General features: G+C 43.6%; 1 protein-coding gene across 3 annotated transcripts in view; it reads left to right on the top strand.

Moving 5' to 3' along the window:
- The window catches only part of LOC147205713 (polypeptide N-acetylgalactosaminyltransferase 18-like), a 151,222-nt gene that overhangs the window by 119,298 nt on the left and 9,870 nt on the right, over positions 1–22,054 (top strand). For all 3 annotated transcript variants that reach the window (XM_086109309.1, XM_086109310.1, XM_086109308.1), the window contains one exon: positions 6,328–6,492. In XM_086109309.1, coding sequence (XP_085965435.1) covers positions 6,328–6,492 — 165 coding nt within the window. The remainder of the gene's footprint in view (positions 1–6,327; positions 6,493–22,054) is intronic.

The raw sequence follows: 22,054 nt of genomic DNA, 5'->3' as shown, positions 1-22,054 counted from the left end.
CATTTGTGCTGTTGGAAAGCTGAAGCCTATTCCTGCTGACTTTGAGGAGTTGTCAAAACTGCATCTGCAGAATATTTGGAGTTTCTAACCAACCGCTTCCTTTCATGGTACCCAAAAACAAGGTCTGACTGCAATAAAATTATTCCCATGCAAGACAATGCACCATCCCCTGGTGAAGAAAAGGCCAAGGAACCATTGATTGCATGAAAAAGAAGGGAGGAAAAGTCACGATGTGGTCAACCAATGCCCCCCTGACCTCAATCCTTTTTGTGGCACAGGCTTTATTCCAACAAGGTTGTGCAAGCAACCAAAGAATACTGTACTGTAACTCACTTCTCTTCGGTGTCCATCAAAAATTCCTCCATAAACTTCAACTTGTTCAGAATTCAGCAGCCCGGATCATCACGAGAACCCCCTCCTTCCGTCATATCACCCCCATCCTCCGACAGCTCCACTGGCTTCCTGTCAAATTTAGAATCAACTTCAAATTACTTCTCTATACATTCAAAGCCATCCATAACCTTGCACCCCCCTATCTGTCAGATCTTCTTCAAATTTCCGTTCCCTCTCGCTCACTCAGGTCCTCATCCTCCCTCCACCTTTTTCTACCCTCTGCCCGTCTCAGTACAATGGGGTGCAGAGCCTTCAGTCGCTCTGCCCCCAAACTCTGGAACTCACTTGCTCCCAACATTCGTAATATTGACTCTCTTTCCATATTCAAAACCCAGCTCAAAACCCACCTATTCCGACTTGCTTATCCACCTTAAATCTTTCTTTCTTTGTTTATTATTTTATCTGTGGTTTTATTATTGCTCTTGGTTGTAAAGTGTTCTTGAGTGTTGTGAAAGGCGCTTGCAAATGTAATGCATTATTATTATTATTATAAAGAACAGTGACTGAAAGCAATGGCAACAAAACTTCATAATGACAACTAAAACATGGGGTACTACTCGCTAACAAAGGGTGATGAACGCTCGGAGCCACAGATGAAGGAACAAAGAACTACTGTACTTACAAAAAAATAAACAGAAAATCACAAAAGCACTTAAAAGTACGACAAACCACAAGTAGTTTTGTCACACCGACGAGGGGTACAACGGAAACACACAATCTCAGTGGTACTAAACTACAAAAACACAAGTCCTACTGGAACGATGAGACTGGTTGTGACATAAAACAATGCACGACTGGGAAGGAGTAAAACAGCATGCAAAGCAATACTCTGGTACCCAACTTAAATATTAGCCAGAGCTCAGGAGAGCAAGTGCAGCTGACTGATTGCAGGTGCTTCCTCAAATAAAACATAAGCAGAAACTATTAATTGACTTGGTATTTCAGTGGGTGAGCGAGTTAAGTAGGTAGCATTGAAGAAGGGCTGTTATCATGCAACTTGATCAGCAAAGATGTTTTTTGTCCAACTAGAATTTTTATGTTCTGTACAGCTTTTTAAACAGTTGGACACAATAATTTGGAAGACTCCTGCCTTTTTGAGACAAAAGACATACCGCTGTCATCATCGCGATTTTGTTCAATAAAATCCTGATTATTAACCGTTGATGAGAAAAAAAGTATCTTCACAATAAATCAAAAATTATTATAATTTATAACAAAAAAAAGCATCTGCCTTATAATTTCAAACATATCTTTCTGTGATGCAGTAATGCTAACTAAGTGTTTGTTTGTTTTGTCAAAAATCTATCTTGCCAAAAACACACATTCATATGAATGCAGCTGCATGTATTATTGATGACCTTGGCCAATCAGAGTCCTGTTTTTCAGTGTGGTAAACCAGTATTGGGAAATCTGTTCAAACTGAGTTACAGCATACATAAACATAATCAAATGCTCATTTCAGTCAGGCAAGTTTCCTAACCCCTTGAAAGCAGCTGCAGTCATGCCCCTTCTAAAAAAGGCGAATGCTAGATTTGTCTCCTTGCTAACAAATTATAGACCCATTTCAAAACTTCCCATCAGAATTAAAGTTGTGGGCAAAGTAGATTTTAATCAACTCTGCAAATTATTGAATTTAAACAGGCTTTTTGATCAATTCCAACCTCATCACAGCTCTTATTCACAGCATCTTATTCAATCAATTGACCATAAAATACTGTTGAACATGTTGGAAGCTTGTGCGGCCTGGTGGGCCAGTGGTTAGCCTGTCGACCTCACAGTGCAGAGGTCATGGGTTCGATCCTGGCTCTTGTGTGAAGTTTGCATGTTCTACCCGGAACTGCATGGGTTTTCTCCGGGTACTCCCGTTTCCTCCCACATTCCAAAAACATGCAATGCAGGCTCATTGAACACTGTAAATTGTCCCGAGGTGTGAGTGTAAGCGCGGATGGTTGTTCGTCTCTGTGTGCCCTGCAATTGGCTGGCAACCGGTTCAGGGTGTCCCCCGCCTACTGCCTGAAGACAGCTGGGATAGGCTCCAGCACCCCCCGTCTCCCTTGTGAGGAGAAAGCGGATCAGAAAATGGATGGATGGATGTTGGAAACTTGGGTGGGATTACATGGAACAGTCCTAAAATGGTTCAGCTCCGATTTAGAAGTTTTGAATCTGATCATATGGCCATGACATGCGGGGTCCCTCAAGAGTCAGTCCATGGACCCCTTCTGTTCAGTCTGAATATGATACCTTTGGGTCATATGCTTCAGAGCGCCCATGTTGGCAAACATGGTAATGCAGATGACACAGAGCTATATTTATCAATGTCCCGTAATGATATCAGAAAACACCTGGAGTCGCTGTCTGTAGAAACCAAAGACCAAGTCAGAAATATTGGGGTGCTGAGAGACTCAGACCTGACTTTCAGCAATCACATCAAATCAATCACTAAAACAGCCTTTTACCAGTTGAAAAAAATACATCCAGATTGCAGCAACAGACTGAAGGGTGCGAACCAGGAGAAACGTATCCATGACTTTGAAGTCAAGATGGCGCCCGAGTAGGCAGCCGTCAGCAAGTGCTCTCATGAGCCTTGCTTTTTTGTTGTTTTTGTGTTTGTTTTGTCACTTTGTGTTTGTTGTTACGTCTAGTGGACCTGATGTGGACTTTTTTCAGCATTTTTTGGCCACGACATTCATCAAGGAGGAGACTCTGTGCTTGGTGGTTGCGCCTTCTCGGCAGCATGGGTATACCAGCACTGTTTTTGACTGGGAGGAATGTCGGCGCCATTTGACTGTCGTTGCTGGACAGTCCCGGGGCGCTTGTGTCTTGCGCCTGTAATGGGCAGCATTTTTCACAGCCCCGCTTTGTTCAGCGGAGAGATCGGTGCTGTTGAATGGTCTGCGGCTGGATGGATGTAAGTCTTGAGGAGCCGACGATGAAAAGAAAGGAGCGTTAGCGTGGAGCGCCGATGCGGATTTGGAGCTCGGAGTCGCGGCTTGGAGTTTGAAGCGGATTACGTGGGACAGGAGAAGTGAACTAATCTCTTTTCATCAATGGACGCTACAGCTTCGTGTTTGCTTTCAAAACTTAGCTTGTAGCAGACGTGTGCACATTTCCAGCATGACGTCTCTGATCCACTGGAGAAAGGACACTTTGATCCTCTCCTCTTTCATCTATAACTGCTTCAGACAACAAAGTGTATGCAGAAAATTGGTGAAGATTGCACGACTGTCTGTGTCCTATGTGTTGTGTTGTATTATTTTTGTTATTTTGACTTCAAAATGGCGCCGCGAGAGTGGCTGCCTTTCCAGCAGCTCCTATATTTTGTTGTTCTACTTCTTCCTTTCATAACTTTGCTGCTGTGAATTGGGAATTTCTCCATTGCGAGACTAATAAAGGTCTTATCTTATCTTATCTTATCTTATCTTATCTTATGCTTTTATCTCTAGTGTACTTGATTATTGTAACGGTATTCTTACTGGACTCCCTCAAAAAAGCGTCAAACAGCTGAAGCTCATTCAAAATTCTGCAACTCAGGTTCTGACCACAACAAAGAGTCAGAACATATTCATCCAGTCTTAAAGGCTTATTTTTCTCCCCATACCTTTGATTAACCCTTTTATGCACCCTGTAACCTATGGTAAGCTGTCCACTGTAGTAACCGCTGTCCCTGAAAGTGTTAAGGACCTCTAAACAATTTTGAATGAATGTTCTTTTAGTTATTTTCGAAACCTACTTTTATCTTACTTTGCTTTTATTTTGCACACATATCAATAAGATAAGATAAGATATCCTTTATTTGTCCCACACTGGGGAAATTTACAGCCTCCAGCAGCAAGAATGTAGGCAGAAAGAAGAAAAAACAAACAAACACCGTTCAATTAAGTGCAATATAAATACAAAATGGATAAATCGCAGTGCTATTTACAGTTGTTTTCCACATCATTTAATTATTATTAATATTATTGTTGCTATTTTTTATTCAGCAGCCTGACAGCAGTTGGTAGGAACGAGCGTCGGTATCTCTCCTTCTTGCAGCGCCGGTGTAACAGTCTCTGGCTGAAGGAGCTACCTAGTGCTGTCAGGGCGGGCTGGAGAGGGTGGGAGGGACTGTCCATCATAGCTTTTAGCTTAGTTAGCATCCTTCTGTTGCCCACCTCCTCCAGAGTGTCAAGGGAGCAGCCCAGGACAGAACTGGCCTTCCTGACCAGTCGCTCCAGTCTCTTTCTGTCCCGGGCTGAGATGCTGCCTGACCAGCAGACAATGCCATAATGGATGGCCGAGGCCACCACCGAGTTATAGAAAGTCTTAAGGAGCGACCCCTGAACCCCAAAAGACCTCAGTTTCCTGAGTAGGAAGAGTCGGCTCTGTCCTTTCCTAATCAGGGTGTCCGTGTTTGTAGACCAGTCCAGTTTGTTGTTCAGAAGAACACCTAGGTACTTGTAGGAGGTCACCTTCTCTATGTCCATACCCTGGATGTTCATCGGTGCTGGTGAGGACTGTTTCCTGCAGAAATCCACAACCAACTCCTTAGTTTTCCTAGGGTTGATCTGGAGGAGATTCTGCTGGCACCAGTACACAAAGTCCTTCGTCATTCCCCTGTACTCCCGATCGTCCCCCTCTGTAATGAGGCCAACAATCGCAGAGTCATCTGAGAACTTCTGAAGGTGGCAGTTTGGAGTGGCGTGTCTGAAGTCCGAGGTGTAGAGGATGAACAGGAATGGAGCCAGAACAGTCCCCTGCGGCGCTCCAGTGCTGCAGAGAAGCCTGTCCGACTCACAGCTCTGCAACCTCACGTACTGCGGCCGATTTGTGAGGTAGTCTATGATCCATGCTGTGAGATGGTGGTCCACTCCGGCGTTCTGCAGTTTGCCTCCCAGCAAGTTGGGCTGGATGGTGTTGAAGGCACTGGAGAAATCAAAGAACATGATTTTCACAGTGCTCCCAGCCTTCTCCAAGTGTGACAGCACTGAGTGGAGGAGGTAGATAATGGCGTCTTCCACGCCGATGCCAGGGTGATAGGCAAACTGCAGCGGGTCCAGTGCCGGGCTCACCAGCGGTCGAAGGTGGGCGAGGACGAGTCTCTCCAGCGTCTTCATCAGGTGAGACGTCAGCGCCACCGGTCTGTAGCTGTTCAGCTCCTTAGGGCACTGGGACCAGGCACGAAGTTTTTCACAGCTGTGGAGCTCTGCCCAGCTTCAGGCTCAGGTTGAACATGTGCTGGACAATGTCACACAGCTGGTCAGAGCAGGTCCTGAGGAGCCGGGAACTGATCTTGTCTGGACCTGCTGCCTTCCTCACATTCATCTTCCTCAGTTGGTTCCTCACCTGCTCTGTTGTGACGGACAAGCAGGAACCAGGTGACAGACTGGGTTGATGAGAGCTGGTCGAAAGAGGAGGGGGAGGAGAAGAAGTCCTCAGTGAGAGTGGTTGCAGGTGGTGGTTGGGGGAAGGGACAGACGACTGGTCGAAACGGTTGAAAAAACGGTTCAGTCCATCTACCCAGTTCTTGTCCTTCTCAGTCAATGTCTTTGGGCTGTCATGGCCTGAGATGGTTTTCAGGCCCCTCCAGACACCAGTGACATTGTTGGCCTGCAACTGGTCCTCCAATTTCATCCTGTATATCTTCTTCCCCTCCCTGATCTTTCTTCTCAGCCGAATCTGCACGGCCTTCAGCTCCTCTCTGTCTCTCGACATAAAAGCTCTCTTCTTCTCCTTCAGGAGGGCCTTTATGTTGTTCTCGTAATTTTTGTCAGCTTCTTTTGTTTTCTCTGCTTTGCTTCTAAATGCTGTTAAATATTGTGTTAAATGCTTGTTTGTGTGAACCACATTGAGTTGCCTTTCACATGAAATGTGCTATATAAATAAAACGGCTTTGCCTGTTTTTCACTGTGGTACCTGTTGCTACAATATGTTGTTTATTATTTTGTTTCCACATAGAATGTGTATTACACCAGTTCCCAGCAACTTCACCTTGGCGTACTGAGTCCAACCATTGATGATGATGACAATAAGTGTCTTGTGGACGTGAACAGCAAACCCAGATTGCTGGAATGCGCCTATGCAACCACCAAGCACATGAAGCTCACCTGGACTTTCACACCGGTAAAGAAAAGTTTCCTTTCAATTTGACATTTTTAAACCAGAAAAAAACTGCCACTGCAAACACACTTTAAATAAATTAAAATAATTTAATTTTAATAAGAATTATTCTCGAGATTTTTTTAGCCAGAGGATTTAAGACTGTGTTAAGGGGAAACTCCTCTCCTGCATTCAACATTCAACATTGTCTTCTGTAATTTTTACACTTCTTCACGAAGGATCACAGTGACTGAATTCCTCGTTTATTTGGCGTGTGTGTGTGTGTTATTTAAGATTCTCCTCAACATAACGGAACAAAGACAACGCACCAAAAAAATGAAAAAGTAAAAAAAAAAAACATTCACGTTCCAATTAGTGAGATATTTTTCACCATCGGAAATATTGGAAATGGTATATTAATCTCTTTCTGCGTCAACATACTGTCATCATACAATTTTACTACCTGTACAGGCAATTTTTGTGTGTTCAACATAAGAGTTCAACGAACCAGGTGAGGTGACATCTATGTTTATGTTTAAGTTATTAAAAGATTATACAGTATCTTGTGCTTTTGAAAAGAGTCACTCCACATCAAGACTGGGTTTCCCAGTGCCGGGTGTATGATTTTTGAGGCCCAAAACACTCAAAGATCAAGGGTTAGGCCTACTTCACTGATGATCTGTCTGAGTGCATTATAAGAATTTTGGAATAGACTGGATGATGAGCATGAATATGGTTCCGAGAGCTGGAAAGACAGCCAACAGTCAACTGCAGCAGTAGTAGCCAGCAACCCATAATTTTGCATTCTCCAACAGGAAAAAGAAAACGCAAGCAGCTATGAAACACTCAAAACAAAGACACCCCTCGAGGTCTATAAGATGTAAGGGGAGTTGTGCCAGGAAGAAACAGAAATCATCAATCGTATTTACTCCCAATGCATCAGGACCAAGTAAGGCATCTGAACAACAATGGTTAAAGTGGCCTAAGGCCAGCAGAATGGTGATAAGGCATTTTATATATGTTTGATAGAAATCTTGAAGTATTAAATCAAAAGCAAATAAGGATACGGTCAGGAAGCTGAAATACCTGGCAACCATATTTATCCAACTTGGGAGGAGACAGGTTTGGACTGGTGAAGAGACAAGGAGAGACCCTTCATATGACAAGAGCAGAGAAGATCAGCTACATCCGTTTTAGAGCGGAGGTCCTCGAAACACTAATTCAGGAAAACTACAGCTAATGTAAAAGCTGCCCACTCCTGACATAACTTAACAGCACTTTAGGGAAGTAAGATGCACAGTCTTTGAAGAGCAGATAGCCACAGAGGGCAGGCCTGATGGATTTTCAAGGAAGCTGTTGAGGCAAAAGCACAATGGAGAGATGTGAGCCCAACGCTTGAGGTGGCCCGTTAACTTCAGAACATGCTCACTAACCAGAAAGAGAGAAAGACAAGGTGTTTACTTGTCCTTGTGCTAAGTGTTCTTCTTGAAAAGACATCAAATCGATTGCAGCAACTAGACAAGAACTGGAGAGGAAATTAGCAGCAGTTGACAAGTCAGCCATGCCAGGAGGGTTTGCATTGGATTTACCAACACACCATCCTACCACAAATTCTGCGACCCATCGAATTTAAGATAAGATAAGAAAACCTTTATTAGTCTCGCAATGGAGAAATTCCCAATTCACAGCAGCAAAGTTATGAAAGGAAGAAGTAGAACAACAAAATATAGGAGCTGCTGGAAAGGCAGCCACTCACGCGGCGCCATTTTGAAGTCAAAATAACAAAAATAACACAACACAACACATAGGACACAGACAGTCGTGCAATCTTCACCATTTTTCTGCATACACTTTGTTGTCTGAAGCAGTTATAGATGAAAGAGGAGAGGATCAAAGTGTCCTTTCACCAGTTATGTACAGAGTCAAGGTCCTAGAGAGCAAAATCGGTCTGTACCTCCCCAAATGGTTTGATCTTCCCAGCAGCATAACACTCTCTGTAAGGAAGAACAAACTTACATTCCTAATCTGGAGGATAAAGGAAGAGTTCATGGTCACCTGCGGTCGAGGCGCTGTAGGACACAGAATCCACAGATCCCAAGGCGTCAGGAGCTGGAATTGAGGTGTGGTGAAAAAAGAAAGGTTCTGCCCATGGCACAAGAGGCCTCTAGGCCAAGTGACAGCTTTGGAAGAAATCCATCAACGCTTCCAGCAATACACAGCTGCACGGGAAGGTCCAGGTGTCAAGTTGTGAACAGGAAGCCTTTTTACGACACGCTCCTGAATCAGTCAAACCGCAAATGTTGCCACATAGCTAAAGCACACCCTTAGCTATTGCCCGAAAGTGGTGTGACCTGGTTCTGTCTGTTCAGCCATTGACATAGCCAAGGCACAGCAGAGACCAGTCAAGCAATTCCTTGCCTTTATCAATGCTGGAGAGAGGCCCAAGGCACAGCAAAGGGAGTGGTCTGTTTGCAACAGCCAAGGATTGGAAGATGATGGTTGATTTGGGGAATCACTGAGACAATAAAAACAACAAGCCTAAGATCAAACATAGTCCTCTTGCCAGGCCAAACAATACAAGTGGTCATGCTGGATCTCACTGCGTCATAGGGAATGCTGACTGAATGGAACAGATCCAAGGACACCTAGCTGGTGGAAGACTACCGCAGTTAGGGCTTAAACACGTGGTGCACTCCTTTCGAAGTTGGCTGCAGAGACTTGACTGGTTCACCCTGGTGTAAAGTCCGCCATCTCTTGAGCATGACAATGCCCTCAAAAAGGCCATCAGTCAAGTTTCGTTACTGATGTCCGAGTGCATTACTCATGAATGTAAGAAAAACCACTCAATGCAGCTCACTATCTGCTCCATATTCTTTTCTTTTTTTTTTGTGTGATTATTCATTCATTCATTTTCCCATCTGCTTACCCTCACAAGGGTCGCGGGGGTCGGGTGCTGGAGCCTATCCAAGCTGTCTTCAGGCAATTGGCGGGGGATACCCTGAACCGGTTGCCAGCCAATCGCAGGGCACACAGAGACAAACAACCATCCACGCTCACACTCACACCTAGGGACAATTTAGAGCATAGGTGTCAAACTCAGGTCCTGGAGGGCCGCTGCCCTGCATGTTTTCCAAGTCTCCCTGTTGCAACACACCTGATTCAAATGATCAGATCATCAGCAAGCTCTGCGCAAGCCTGACATTGAACCTGTTCATTTGAATCAGGTGTGTTGCAACAGGGAGACTTGGAAAACATGCAGGGCAGCGGCCCTCCAGGACCTGAGTTTGACACCTATGATTTAGAGTGTTCAATCAGCCTGCCGTGCATGTTTTTGGAATGTGGCAGAAAACCGGAGTACCCGGAGAAAACCCACGCAGGCCTGGGTAGAACATGCAAACTCCACACCGGGAGGCCGGCGCTGGAATTGAACCCGGTACCTCTGCACTGTGAGGTCGACATGTTAACCACTGGACCACCGGGGCCGCCTTTTGTGATTATTTATTCATTAATTTATTTGTATTCAATGTTATTTTTATTGCAGTTGGTGGCCATTCTACTGGAAATGGTTACAACGAACTACTGTTATAACTTCCATCCATCCATCCATTTTCCGAACCGCTTGATCCTCACTAGGGTCGCGGGGGGTGCTGGAGCCTATCCCAGCTGTCTTCGGGCAGTAGGCGGGGGACACCCTGAATCGGTTGCCAGCCAATCGCAGGGCCTGTTATAACTTATAGATTCTTTATGTCCCTCGAGGTACTTTGTAATGAGGTTCGACTATCCTTGCGTAAGTCTGTAAGACTGACCCACTCAACTAGTAAGTGACCAACAGACTACGCCGACTATGCTGTATCAGTACAGCCATCTTAAAAGTACAACTGAGCAGGTACAAGAAACCATACCTCATAGGAACTGGATTTGAAACTTGAAATGCATTAATTTTGAGAACAGCTATGACAGCACATGTCGATACTGCATACAGGAGTGTAAAAGGGTCTATTAGATGATTTTGTATGTGTCAGTTTCATTGCTACATATACCATAATAACTCACTAATGAGACGATAACTTCCATTTCTGCTCCTGTCTTTTTTTTTTTTTTGTCATTACCGATACCTATGATTACCGTGAAATAAGTATCTTATACATATTCAACGATATTGTTGATGAAATTTGTAGCAGAGAACAAAACTGACATCAGAAGTGTTTTTTAAAATTATTTTTGTTTTATTTTTTTATTTATTTTGAATATAATTTACAATGTCATTATTTCTCTGTGAGGAAAACGAAAGTAATTTTAAGTGACGACATAAGTTTGCAAGGCAGCTGAGGTCAAAGTTTGCATATTTTACTTCTTTAGGCACGACACCAGCCTCGAACAGAGCTCAGGGGAATTTTCGTTGGCAAGGCAACAATCACAGATGTCCGACACAAAACGTTTGGGGCAGATCCAGTCAACTTTCTGGTTACTAGGCTTCTTGCTTTTGTTCTGTTGGGTGCAGTATTTGAAGCATAACATAACATAAGACATCTAATTTATTTAGTGCATTTTATCAGAATGGCAGGAAAGATAAAAAGAGTTTTTAATTAATAACCAATAACAGTGACAGACGAAAAAGATAAATGAATACAAAAGGAGAAGTAGTGCATACAAAGTGCGACTCCGTTTGGTTATTTGTCATTTTCATCTAATTTTGGAACTGCTTAACAGTGATTTTTATTTTAGCCACTGCAAACTCATCTGTGACATTTTCCTGCCTGTATTTCAGCCTATCGTCTGTCCGCACAAGCCATCATAATGTATCTGTTAAGTATTAAAAAATGCTTCTTTATTTTGCGAGGCATGACTTTTGCTTGCGAGTCAGAATCATATATTTAAAGTCACTGGTGTGTTACAGTAAATGTATTCAGGTGAACAAGGAAGTTCTGCACATGCACAGTAACTTGTATTCCTGTTTTACAGTCTTTACACTTAGGTTTTGCAATATGTAAAACACAAAAAAGGACTTGGCCTCAGTACATTTGTGCTCATGATATTATTTTCAAATATGACCGAGGAATGAGTGATTTTACACACGTGTGTGCTTGTATGTTCGTACATGTGTGAATGTGTTTCCCATTTATGATTCTGAACCTCCCACCGATGCTGAGTGCTCGTTTTCCTTCGCATTTGGGAACCCTTGGAGGAGAGCTGTCTTCTAATTAGTATCAGACAAAATCAACACTGTGACTTCATACTTGTTTCTGCAACCAAATAGTGGAATCATTTTGTGTTAATAACCTGTTTGGCGTTAAGAGCTCAATTCACCAATAGTGAACTTATTTTCAATTCCTTGTCAGGAAAAGATAGTTGCATATTGTTTGATGTGATCGGAATTTCTCCAAGTGCAAATTAATTGGATGATGAAATATTTGAAATGCAATATATACCACAGTATTTTGTTTGTTAAAGAACAATAAAAATAAACCAAAATATTGCAAATAAGGCGGCATGGTGATCGACTGGTTAGTGCGTCCGCCTAACCTCTCAGAGGTGCAGGGTTCAGCCTTCCTGTGTGGAGTTTGCATGTTCTCCCCATGCCTCCATCCATCCATCCATCCATCCATCCATTTTCCGATCTGCTTTATCTTCACCAGGGTCGCGGTGGGTGCTGGAGCCTATCCCAGCTGTCTTCGGCCAGTAGGCGGGGGTCACCCTGAACCGGTTGCCAGCCAATCACAGGGCACACAGAGATGAACAACCAATCCGCGCTCACACTCACACCTAGGGACAATTTTGAGTGTTCAATCAGCCGGCTATGCATGTTCATGGAATGTGGGAGGAAACCGGAGTACCCGGAGAAAACCCACGCAGGCCCAGGGAGAACATGCAAACTTCACACAGGGAGGCTGAAGCTTGAATTGAACCCGGTACCTCTGCACTGTGAGGTGGACGCGCTAACCACTGGAACACCAGGCCGCCACTCCCCGTCCCTGCGTGGGTTTTTTCCGGGTACTCTGATTTCCTCCCACATTCCAAAAACATGCATGGGAGGTTGATTGAATGTTCTAAATTGTCCCTAGGTGTGATCGTTAGGACGAATAGTTTTCCCATCTATGGTGTGCCCTGCAATGGTTTGGCAATCAGTTCAGGGTGTCCCCCGCCTACTTCATGAAAACAGCTAGGATAGGCTCCAGCACGCCTGTGGCCCTCATTTTCTGATAGGCGCATCAGAAAATGGATGGATGGATGATGGATGGATGGATGAATATCAACAGAAAAACATGTCTACTCGCGATTTTCGATGACGTGGTAAACATGATGATGTCACTTTTGTTGCAAAATGTGGTTTACAGTATGTATGTACTGGTTGGACTTTGGGAGAACACTTCTGAAGTTGCAGTTATTAAAATGTCCCATGATTCCAGAACAAATGCAACTCTCAGTTTACTCACAAATGCAAGTCCCTCCATGTTCTCGTCTCCCACACATGCCGGCAGCAGCAATGCATGAAAGCACACTCGGTAAAGCAGCACTGAGCACAGCAGTTCATGACTTGCTAAATACCCTCCTACAGAACACAATAACGCACAAAGTAACTCAGTTCGTTACAGTATGTCTATTTATCTATTAAATGGGCCCCGTTCGCCTCCGCATGCCATTTTGTTGAAATGTAGTCTGGTGCCCCGCTACTTGCCGAGGCTGAGGATGAAATAAGTTTTTAAATGGTCTCTTTTTTGCAACATGTTAATGAATGCACAGAAGTGGAGAGTGAGAGGAGACAACTCGACAACACAGAGCAAGCAAAGCAGATGTGTGACTTGTACAGCCATAATTGATAGGAACATTAATCAACATTTCATAAAGTTTATCTTTCAGCCCTTTTTTATTCACATCTTGATGATGAAAAAGCGTAATTCATGTTACTCTCCACTTGATCATATTTTAGTATCATAAAATAACAAAGTGAAGCCATGATTTATCGACACTTACTGATTATAGAGTAATAACTATGCCGTGCATTGGACAGTATGCAGAATTCCTTTTATCCTCTTGCATAATAGGCTGCTACAACTGTCCCATGGTATAATTTCAAAAATGTGGAAATTCAACCCAAATGTTATGGAAGGTTTTGTTGTTTGGCAGCCCTGCAACTGGTCATTCCTTCTTTCATCAAATGTCTTATTTTCTCTTTTGGATAAATAATAATAGCTCTTGAACCCAGCGAAAATACAATTTACTTGAATACGCAATTTTCAGCAGGATACTCGGATATTAAAATATTTCTATTACATCAGGCTCCTGGAAAAGCTTGAGCTGTCATGGAAAATGATATTTCCTCTCTCTGCTTCTCCATACCTTGTTAGTGAGCCCAAACGGGTTGAACGGGCATGTACATCTGTTTTCAACTGCCTTCGATGGGCAACATTGAGCTGTCGTGCTTTTCTGCTTCATCCTTACTTCTAGCCGGCACAGCGTGAACCCATGTGACACTACCACACGAATAAAATTGCATGTTCCAATTTTTCAGACCCAAGATAGCGACCTTCCGTTCAAGAATGTCGCTGTAGCGCTCTGCCGAAGATGAGGTTTTTCTCCCTCTAATCTGTCTCCCCTGTTGGGTGGAAGAGAACTGGAGTGGGTGTGCCGTCACTTCTGGCTGTGCGCTCTGAGATGAAATACATCTCTGTTTTTCAGTAGAGCAACAAGGACGACGGCTTTATGATAGTGATGGGTAACAGGTCGTCTTACTGGGCCACTTTTCACTCAGTATTTCATACTTGCTGTCACGTGAAAAACAGAATTTGGACCTGGAAGCAGACAGGAAGCAGAAGTGGAAAAGCAAATCTTTTGTGTACAAAAATACAAAGTAACAACAGAGAGGAGGGCCGTATGGAGAAAGCATGGAAGAAAGCAGTACATTCTGACATGTCACTGAGCATCAGAGCTGAAATGTTGAAGGACATCAGGCCATGCTCAATTGTATATGACAAAATAGCCACACCATAGCAACTGACATCAACGGTCCAACCCCCTTACCTGGGGGTGGGCAAACCTTTTGACCTGCGGGCCATAATGGGTTCTAAAATTTGAAAGCTCTGCACAGTAAGCACACAAAAAAATAAATGCACAACCCGATTTACAAACAGTGTGCACTGAGGACTGCGCCTTTCAAATGTGCAAAATAGCTCTCATCCAGGAAGTATGTTTGTGTCAATGAATATGCACGATGCAGCATTTACACACTATTTGGCACAATACTGGGAGGAAAAAATCTAAATAGATGAAAACACCACACAGAGTGATATTTCAAACCTGGAGATTGTCTCTGTTTTTTAATTGAAGACTCAAAGTTCAAGAAATCAACATTTTTTGAAAAAAGGATGAATGATATATTCTACTTTCAAAACATATTGTTACCCAATAACATACACAGCCTCAAACATTTCTGCATTGCTCATTTTCTGTTCCACTGCTGTGCATAAATGCGCGCTTCATTAACCTTTTCATGCACCATGTAACCTGATAACATGATAAGCTGTCCACTGTAGTAACCGCTGTCCCTGAAAGAGTTAAAGGAACACTGTCAAACATTCCGGATGCATTTTTTTTTTCTCATGACAGCAGAAAAGCTCATCAATTTCAGTCGGAACAATGTAGTTGCTGTCGTTTTTTGCCAGTGCATCAAAGCCTGGAGATAGTTTTATTGTGGCAATTCTCAGAATGGATCTCCATTGTTACGCAAGTGTTGGTCAGTCAACTTGGATCTGTGACGGGCTTTTTTGAATGTCTGCTCACACGCGTAGGTCGAGCCAAACGACACAAGCATCTTCTGTGCGGTCCTCCCGAGGTTGGAAAACGTAGCTTTGGTGAAGCGTAAAAGTCATTCGGTTTAAGAGACTTTGCCTTTTCCTTTGAGGCGCAGTCAGACTGAAGATCGATCGGTTTCAATTGCCGCTCCTGTGGTGTTGTTTCAGAGTCTTGTGACAGGAGGCAGGACACCAGCTGAAGAGACTTGTCCAATTTTATCAAGATCAAACAACCGAAGGCAGAATTCTCTCTGCAGGTTGTCCAGTCGTTTGTTGTTTTTCGGTGGCCTCTTTCTGCATGGCTAGTGTGGGGGAAAGCGGAAGATGTGCTCGAGAATAAAATCAGCTTGGTCATTTGCGTACACGTCACGCACAAACTGATCTTTCCCCTGTAGCTTCACGTTCAGCTCATTCCTGTGTGAAAATACGTATGTGCACAAGTCACAAAGACAGTTCACATCACTCAGTTTGGAAAATTCTTCAGAACTCCCCATTAACTCCCCCCAAAAAAAAGCCAATCTCTTTGAGCTCCCACACTCACAACACTTTGCTCAAACTTAATCAGTGGACACGAGAATGGTAAAGTGATCCTGCCGATCTGCATCGGTTTCGTCCGAAAATGTAACGAACCAACGATGATTATCTGACGTCCTCTTGATTGTATGACGTTGACAAGTTTTACAACTGGATCCACGACATGATTTCGCTTGCAATGCAGTCTTACACAGAGAGTCCTGATGAATAATGCAGTGAAGGAAAATAGCATCCTGCTCAGGGTTTTGGTCTTTCGCTCCTTGCTGTATTTTTTTCAGCAGTCCGACGTTTTTTGTTGGGGTTTTTTCCAGTTAAATTTGACGATCCATCCATAGGGACACTGGCAAGTTTACTCTGAGGTAGCTTCATTCTCTCGATGACAGCGGACACCTGTTCACACAAGTCCTTTCCTCGCGTTTTCCCCTTCAGTGACTTCATGCTCAAAAGCTCTTCGGTTATCTCAAAACTGTCGTTTATCCCTCGGTTGTAATTTAGGAGCTGAACAGTGTCATTACTTCCATCCAATGCTTGTGAATATAACATAAAAGTGTTTGCCTTTTTGTTTAACTCTGTCAATATATCTTCATCAATCAGTTCCACACGAGTCACTGTCTGCCATAACCCAAAACACAGTTACAACCAGTCACAACACTTGCTCGTTTGTCCAACAGCAGAAAAAGAAAATATGTGAATGATAAAAACTTTATTTGGAATTCATCCATTTTCTAATCCGCTTATCCTCACAAGGGTCGCGGGTGTGCTGGGGTCTATCCCATCTGTCTTCAGGCAATAAATAGGCTGGGTACACCCCGCACTGGTTGCCAGCCAGTTGCAGGGCACACATAGACGAGCAACTGTTTGCTGCCACAATCACACCGAGGAGCAATTTAGAGTGTTCCATTCACCTGCCAAGCATGTTTTTGGAATGTGGGAGGAAACCGGAGTACCCGGAGAAAACCCACACAGGAACGGGGAGAACATGCAAACTCCACAGAGGAAATCCTGAGCCGAAATCTAACCCTGCACCTCTGCACTGTGAGCCCGACGCGCTAACCAGTCGACGGCCAGGTGAAATCAGCTGTGTTATAATAACGTGGAAGTGCACAGAGAGCAGTGCGACTTTTCATGCAGTTTTTAGGCAATGTTACACCCCTGGGTTTGCCAACCTGGCTGTGATGGTGCCATGGATGCTAGCATGGGCTCTGGCCTCTCTCCATCCATCAGCAGCTCATTAGTCAATCAGTTGTATTCCATCATTTTGATTTACTTAGCAATGAAAGCCATTTTGATTATCAGCATCCAAGTCAGATTTTATATTAGTAGTGTGATGTTCGCAAATGAGTCATTCTTTTCAATAGCTCTTTTGGGGTGAACTATGACAATCACTTCACATCATTTTTTAAATTTTCAATTTTGGCGGTGGGGGGGGGGGGGCAAATTTCGTACTATATTTGGTAACATTGAAGCAATCCGATTGAATGTACAACATATTAGGTGCAAATCATAGCAAATAAAACTACTCCAAAGCTTGGGGGTAAAAGTCCTGGAAAATAATTTCGAGAAACGAGCGAGAACACTGTTACATTCAACTCCCCAGTTATATTGTTGTATTTTTATTGTTCAATAAAATCCTTGCTTCGGGTGCGTGCAATTAACCGAGAAAAGAATTGCTCCTTGGAATTCCTCATTTGCTACTCAAATGAGGTCATTGATTTGCAAAACTGCTCCTCAAAGAAAAATCATTATTTTGTTTTTATAACCCTAGCACAATATACTACTGTACTTGAAGGGTTTTGCTCTGGATGAGCACTCGTGTGGAAAGAACTAACATAGGAAGGGACAAAGCCTTTCATGTGGAGCAGGCAGGAGGTTTTGGTGAATGATTAATATGTAGATCTCTTACAATATTGAACTGAACTCGACCTGAGGGAGCAGCCATCAATAGAAAGCAAGCAGAGGGGGTTTGGATATTCTGATCAAGAATCTTTTGATATACGAGGGATTTACATTTGCTTTTTTATATAGTTGATATCGTTTTCCTAAAGGTCTGTTTTCCTGTTATAAAAACAAAAAATAATAATACAGTGATCCCATCCCTCGCCAAACAAAGAGCTGATGTGACTCAGAGGCTTTGTACATGGCCACTCAAACAACGCCCATGATTGGTTCCCGGGCGCGACATTGACCAATTAGAGTAGAATGGGTTTATCCCATGAGCTGATTGGCTCCACATCATCACCAGTCTGTTGACTGTTTGGTAACCCCTTGGTGCCACCAAAGCAATGCGTCCCGGGTGTGTAGGAGCATAGAAGCCCGCTCGTTGGAGGTGGCACCATCAACAGGGACACATTGCTTAATTGCAAATCCTACTAATTTGTGGTTTTTCATGTTTCACAGGGGTGGTCCAGTACCAATTAACCGCATCAAAACGAGGGATTACAGTAATTGTCAAATACGTGGTTACTCACCTCATCAATACTTGCTGATGTTCCCAGGTTGCAAAATTTTGACAGACTCAGAAAAAAAACATCTTTCCAAACAGAAGCATATGTTCAATACAAAATCTGTGCTCATGATACAGCACAAAGAACAAAGAGTCATACTTTATTTTCACACGTCGAGTATTGTTTTCATTGTGCATAAATGTCCCTCTGTGAATTTCTTTTGTTGTTTTTTTACAATGACGTGATGACTGTCCAAAGGGTGGACAGATGGCCAGCCAGTCAGCAGCCTTATTTTGTGATGGCTTTCTGGCTGGCTGGCTGTCTGACCCTCTGATTAACTGGTGCTCCCGCCTTAATAGCAGGGAATCAATAGTGCATTCCAACTGTGCACTTTACAGAATGACAAGGGGGCTCACTGAATTGAGGCCAAAGGCCTGGACAAATGCCAAGTGTGTGTGTGTTTGTTTATATAAAGCAAGCATTTTTCTCTTTTTTGTCCCAGGAAGTAGTCTTGCTAACTTGGCTCTGATTTTAGATTTAGGAGGTATGGATTTGTCTTTGAGTGAATGAGTATCCCCATTATGTTTTGCATAATTTTTAATGATGCACCAGAAACTCCCTGGGCCATTGGCCGAATGGCCAAATAAAATAACAAACACATCATTGCATGTAAGGCTTTTCCGGCTCAACAAAGAATACCTTCCATCCATTTTCCGATCCGCTTTATTCTCATAAAGGTCACGGGGGGTGCCGCAGCCTATCCCAGCCATCTTCGGGCAGTAGGCGTGGGAAACCCTGAACCGATTGTCAGCCAATCGCAGGGCACACAGAGACGAAAAAACATCCACGCTCATATCCACACCTAGGGACAATTTACAGTGTTCAATGAGTCTGCCATGCATGTTTTTGGAATGTGGGAGGAAACTGGAGTACGCCGAGAAAACCCACGCAGGCCCGGGGAGAGCATGCAAACTCCACACAGGAAGGCTGGAAGAGGAATCGCACCCACAACCTCTGCACTGTGAGGTCGACGCGCAAACCAGTCGACCACCGGGCCCATTATCCTTGACGTTATTCGATGATTAAACATTTATTTGGCTTCACATAACACACATTAACACATGGTGACCGTCTGAGGGAAGCCTCAACTCCAATGTGGTCCCCCACAAAAATGAGTTTGACTCACTCGTTCTAGTTTCTGCCAGTAGTAGTTCCATTTGTTTTTGGTTTGCCCACAAATACCAATTCTCAAAACTCTCCGAGATGAAGCTGTTGTTTCAAGGAAGTAAAGCACTTATTTTGAAAGTGCTTCCCACTATGGTGCTATACATAAAGTTATTTACTGTAATTTGCTACATTGCTTATCTTGTGAAGTTTTGATGAATGTTAATTGGTGGGTAAGCTTTGTAAATTATCTGATTTCAACTAACTGATCATACTGTCTGTGTTCACAAGAAAATGTGTGTCTGCCTGGCAATCAGTAAAATAGCTTGACTCTTTCTATTTTAGCAATGCGGGTGAAAAAAAACCCCAAAAACTTAATTGAAGTTTGTCAGCATGGTGGCACCACAACCGACAGCGGTTGTATTAGCTCAAAATAACACTGAAAACATCAAGCTGAAAGTCACCCCTCATCAAACAAGAATAGTTTATATTCGTTAATGTATTGTACGACACTGCGGGGGGAAAAAAAGGGGATGCAGCGATACGAACACCACATATGTACTGCAAGTTCTGGGTCTGCTTCGTAGAGACCAGGCGACCGACCAAACGACATCTCCTCACACAATAATCCGCCAAGAGCGGTGAATGCAGAAGCGGGTGGTCCGCGATGGAATTAGTGCAAGGGCTAAGGCTAGCCCTTTCTGTTCCACTTCTTCCCTCGAGGTGGCCCGGTGGTCCAGTGGTTTGCGCGGCAACCTCATAGTGCAGAGGGACTGGGTTAAATTTCAGCTCCGGCCACCCTGTGTGGAGTTTGCATGTTCTCCCCGGGCCTGCGTGGATTTTCTCCGGGTACTCCGGTTTCCTCCCACACTCCCATCGGCTCAGGATTTCCTCTGTGGAGTTTGCATGTTCTCCCCGTTCCTGTGTGAGTTTTCTCTGGGTACTCTGGTTTTCTCCCACATTCCAAAAACATGCATGGCAGGTGAATGGAACACTCTAAATTGCTCCTCGGTGTGATTGTGGCAGCAACTGGCTGGCAACTAGTACGGGGTGTACCCAGCCTATTGCTGAAGACAGATGGGATAGACAGATGATGCCAGTTTAGGGGGGCCAACTACGCACCGGGCTCTTCATAACAGTACATTCAGTGAAACACACGAGGGGGTGGAGTGTGCATTGACATCAATTACAAATGGTGGAAGGACTCAACTTTTACATATTGTTCATCATTGAATTATTATTTGAATCAGAATCAGAATCACCTTTATTGTCGTTGTATTACATACAACGAAATTTGGGTGCCACTCCTTAGTGCATTTCGTAAAAAAAAAAAAAAACGGTTTCATCAATACAAAACTTAACACACAACAACAGCAGCAGTAGTGGTAGAATGGAACTGAGGCTTATATTGCACACAGGGCACATATTGCACATGAAATGGCTCAGATATTGCTCATTATTGCACATAGTGAGGTAAATGAGTTTAAGTTTAAAATGCAGTAGCTTTGATTATTTTCTGTGGTTATTTATTGCAGTAATGGCTCTCGGAACAAAACTGTCCCTGACAGTTTGTAGTTTTTAGTGGTGCATGTCGTTCACTGTCGAGTTGGAGGAGCCAATACGCGACCATGTGTATACAGACATGAAAAGCAACATTAAAAGCAGCCCCTCACCCTCACCTTGGCTCGTCAGATCACATTTCCATCATGCTAACTCTGGCATGCAGACATCTGCTCACCAGGAATGAACCTTCCATCAAACATGTGAGAGTATGGCCGGAGGGAACACTGACAGCAATGCAGGAGTGTTTTAAATGCACTAACTGGTCAGTGTTCAGAGAGGCCGCCACTGTAGACCAGACCACAGACATTGAGAAATATGCTGAGACTGTATCTGCTTACATCTATAAATGTCTGGAGGATGTCACTTCCATAAGGAGGATCACAGGAAGGGTAAACGAGAAGCTATGGATGACATCTGAGGTATGTAGACCCTGCTGAAGGAGAGACACCTGGTTCTGGTGACACCAATGCCCTCAGAGCAGCCAGAAAAAGGTTGTCAAACTGGCGAAAAGGGTCTATGGACCGAGTATTTAAACTCAATTTCCGGATTATAAAGACTGTGGCAGGGAATAAAATCCATCACGCACTACAAGGTCACTCCTGGAACCTATGCTGACAAGACTGAATTCCTGAATGAACTAACTCATCACTTTTGATGTTATAAACACAAAATCAAACCGCAGCAGCCAGAGGCATCCCACTCCAGGAGGAGGTGGTTCTGTTGTTTGACTCAGGTGATGTCTGCCGGACTCTGAAAAAAATAAAGCCACGAAAAGACTGCGCCTTAAGGGGTGCGCAGAGCAACTGGCCCAGGTCATGCCAGACATTTTTAATATCTCTTCGGAGTCAAGCAGCGCTTCAAAATGGCAGCTATCAACCCTGTAGCCAAAAGATCCTCTGTCGCCGCTCTGAATATTATCGCTCTGTAACCCTCACCTCAACTGTTTTGAAAAGATTATTAAAAGAACACCACATCAGTTCTACCACAAACATAAGATAAGAAAAAGAAAACCTTTATTAGTCTCGCAATGGAGAAATTCCCAATTCACAGAAGCAAAGCTGCAAAGTTATGAGAAGAAGAACAACAACAAAA

Source organism: Hippocampus guttulatus, chromosome 4 (assembly GCF_054856545.1).
Source record: "Hippocampus guttulatus isolate MCC_2025c chromosome 4, RoL_Hgut_1.0, whole genome shotgun sequence".
NCBI lineage: Eukaryota > Metazoa > Chordata > Actinopteri > Syngnathiformes > Syngnathidae > Hippocampus > Hippocampus guttulatus.
Note: the sequence above shows the minus strand (reverse complement) of the source record. Positions and strands in the feature narration are given on the sequence as shown.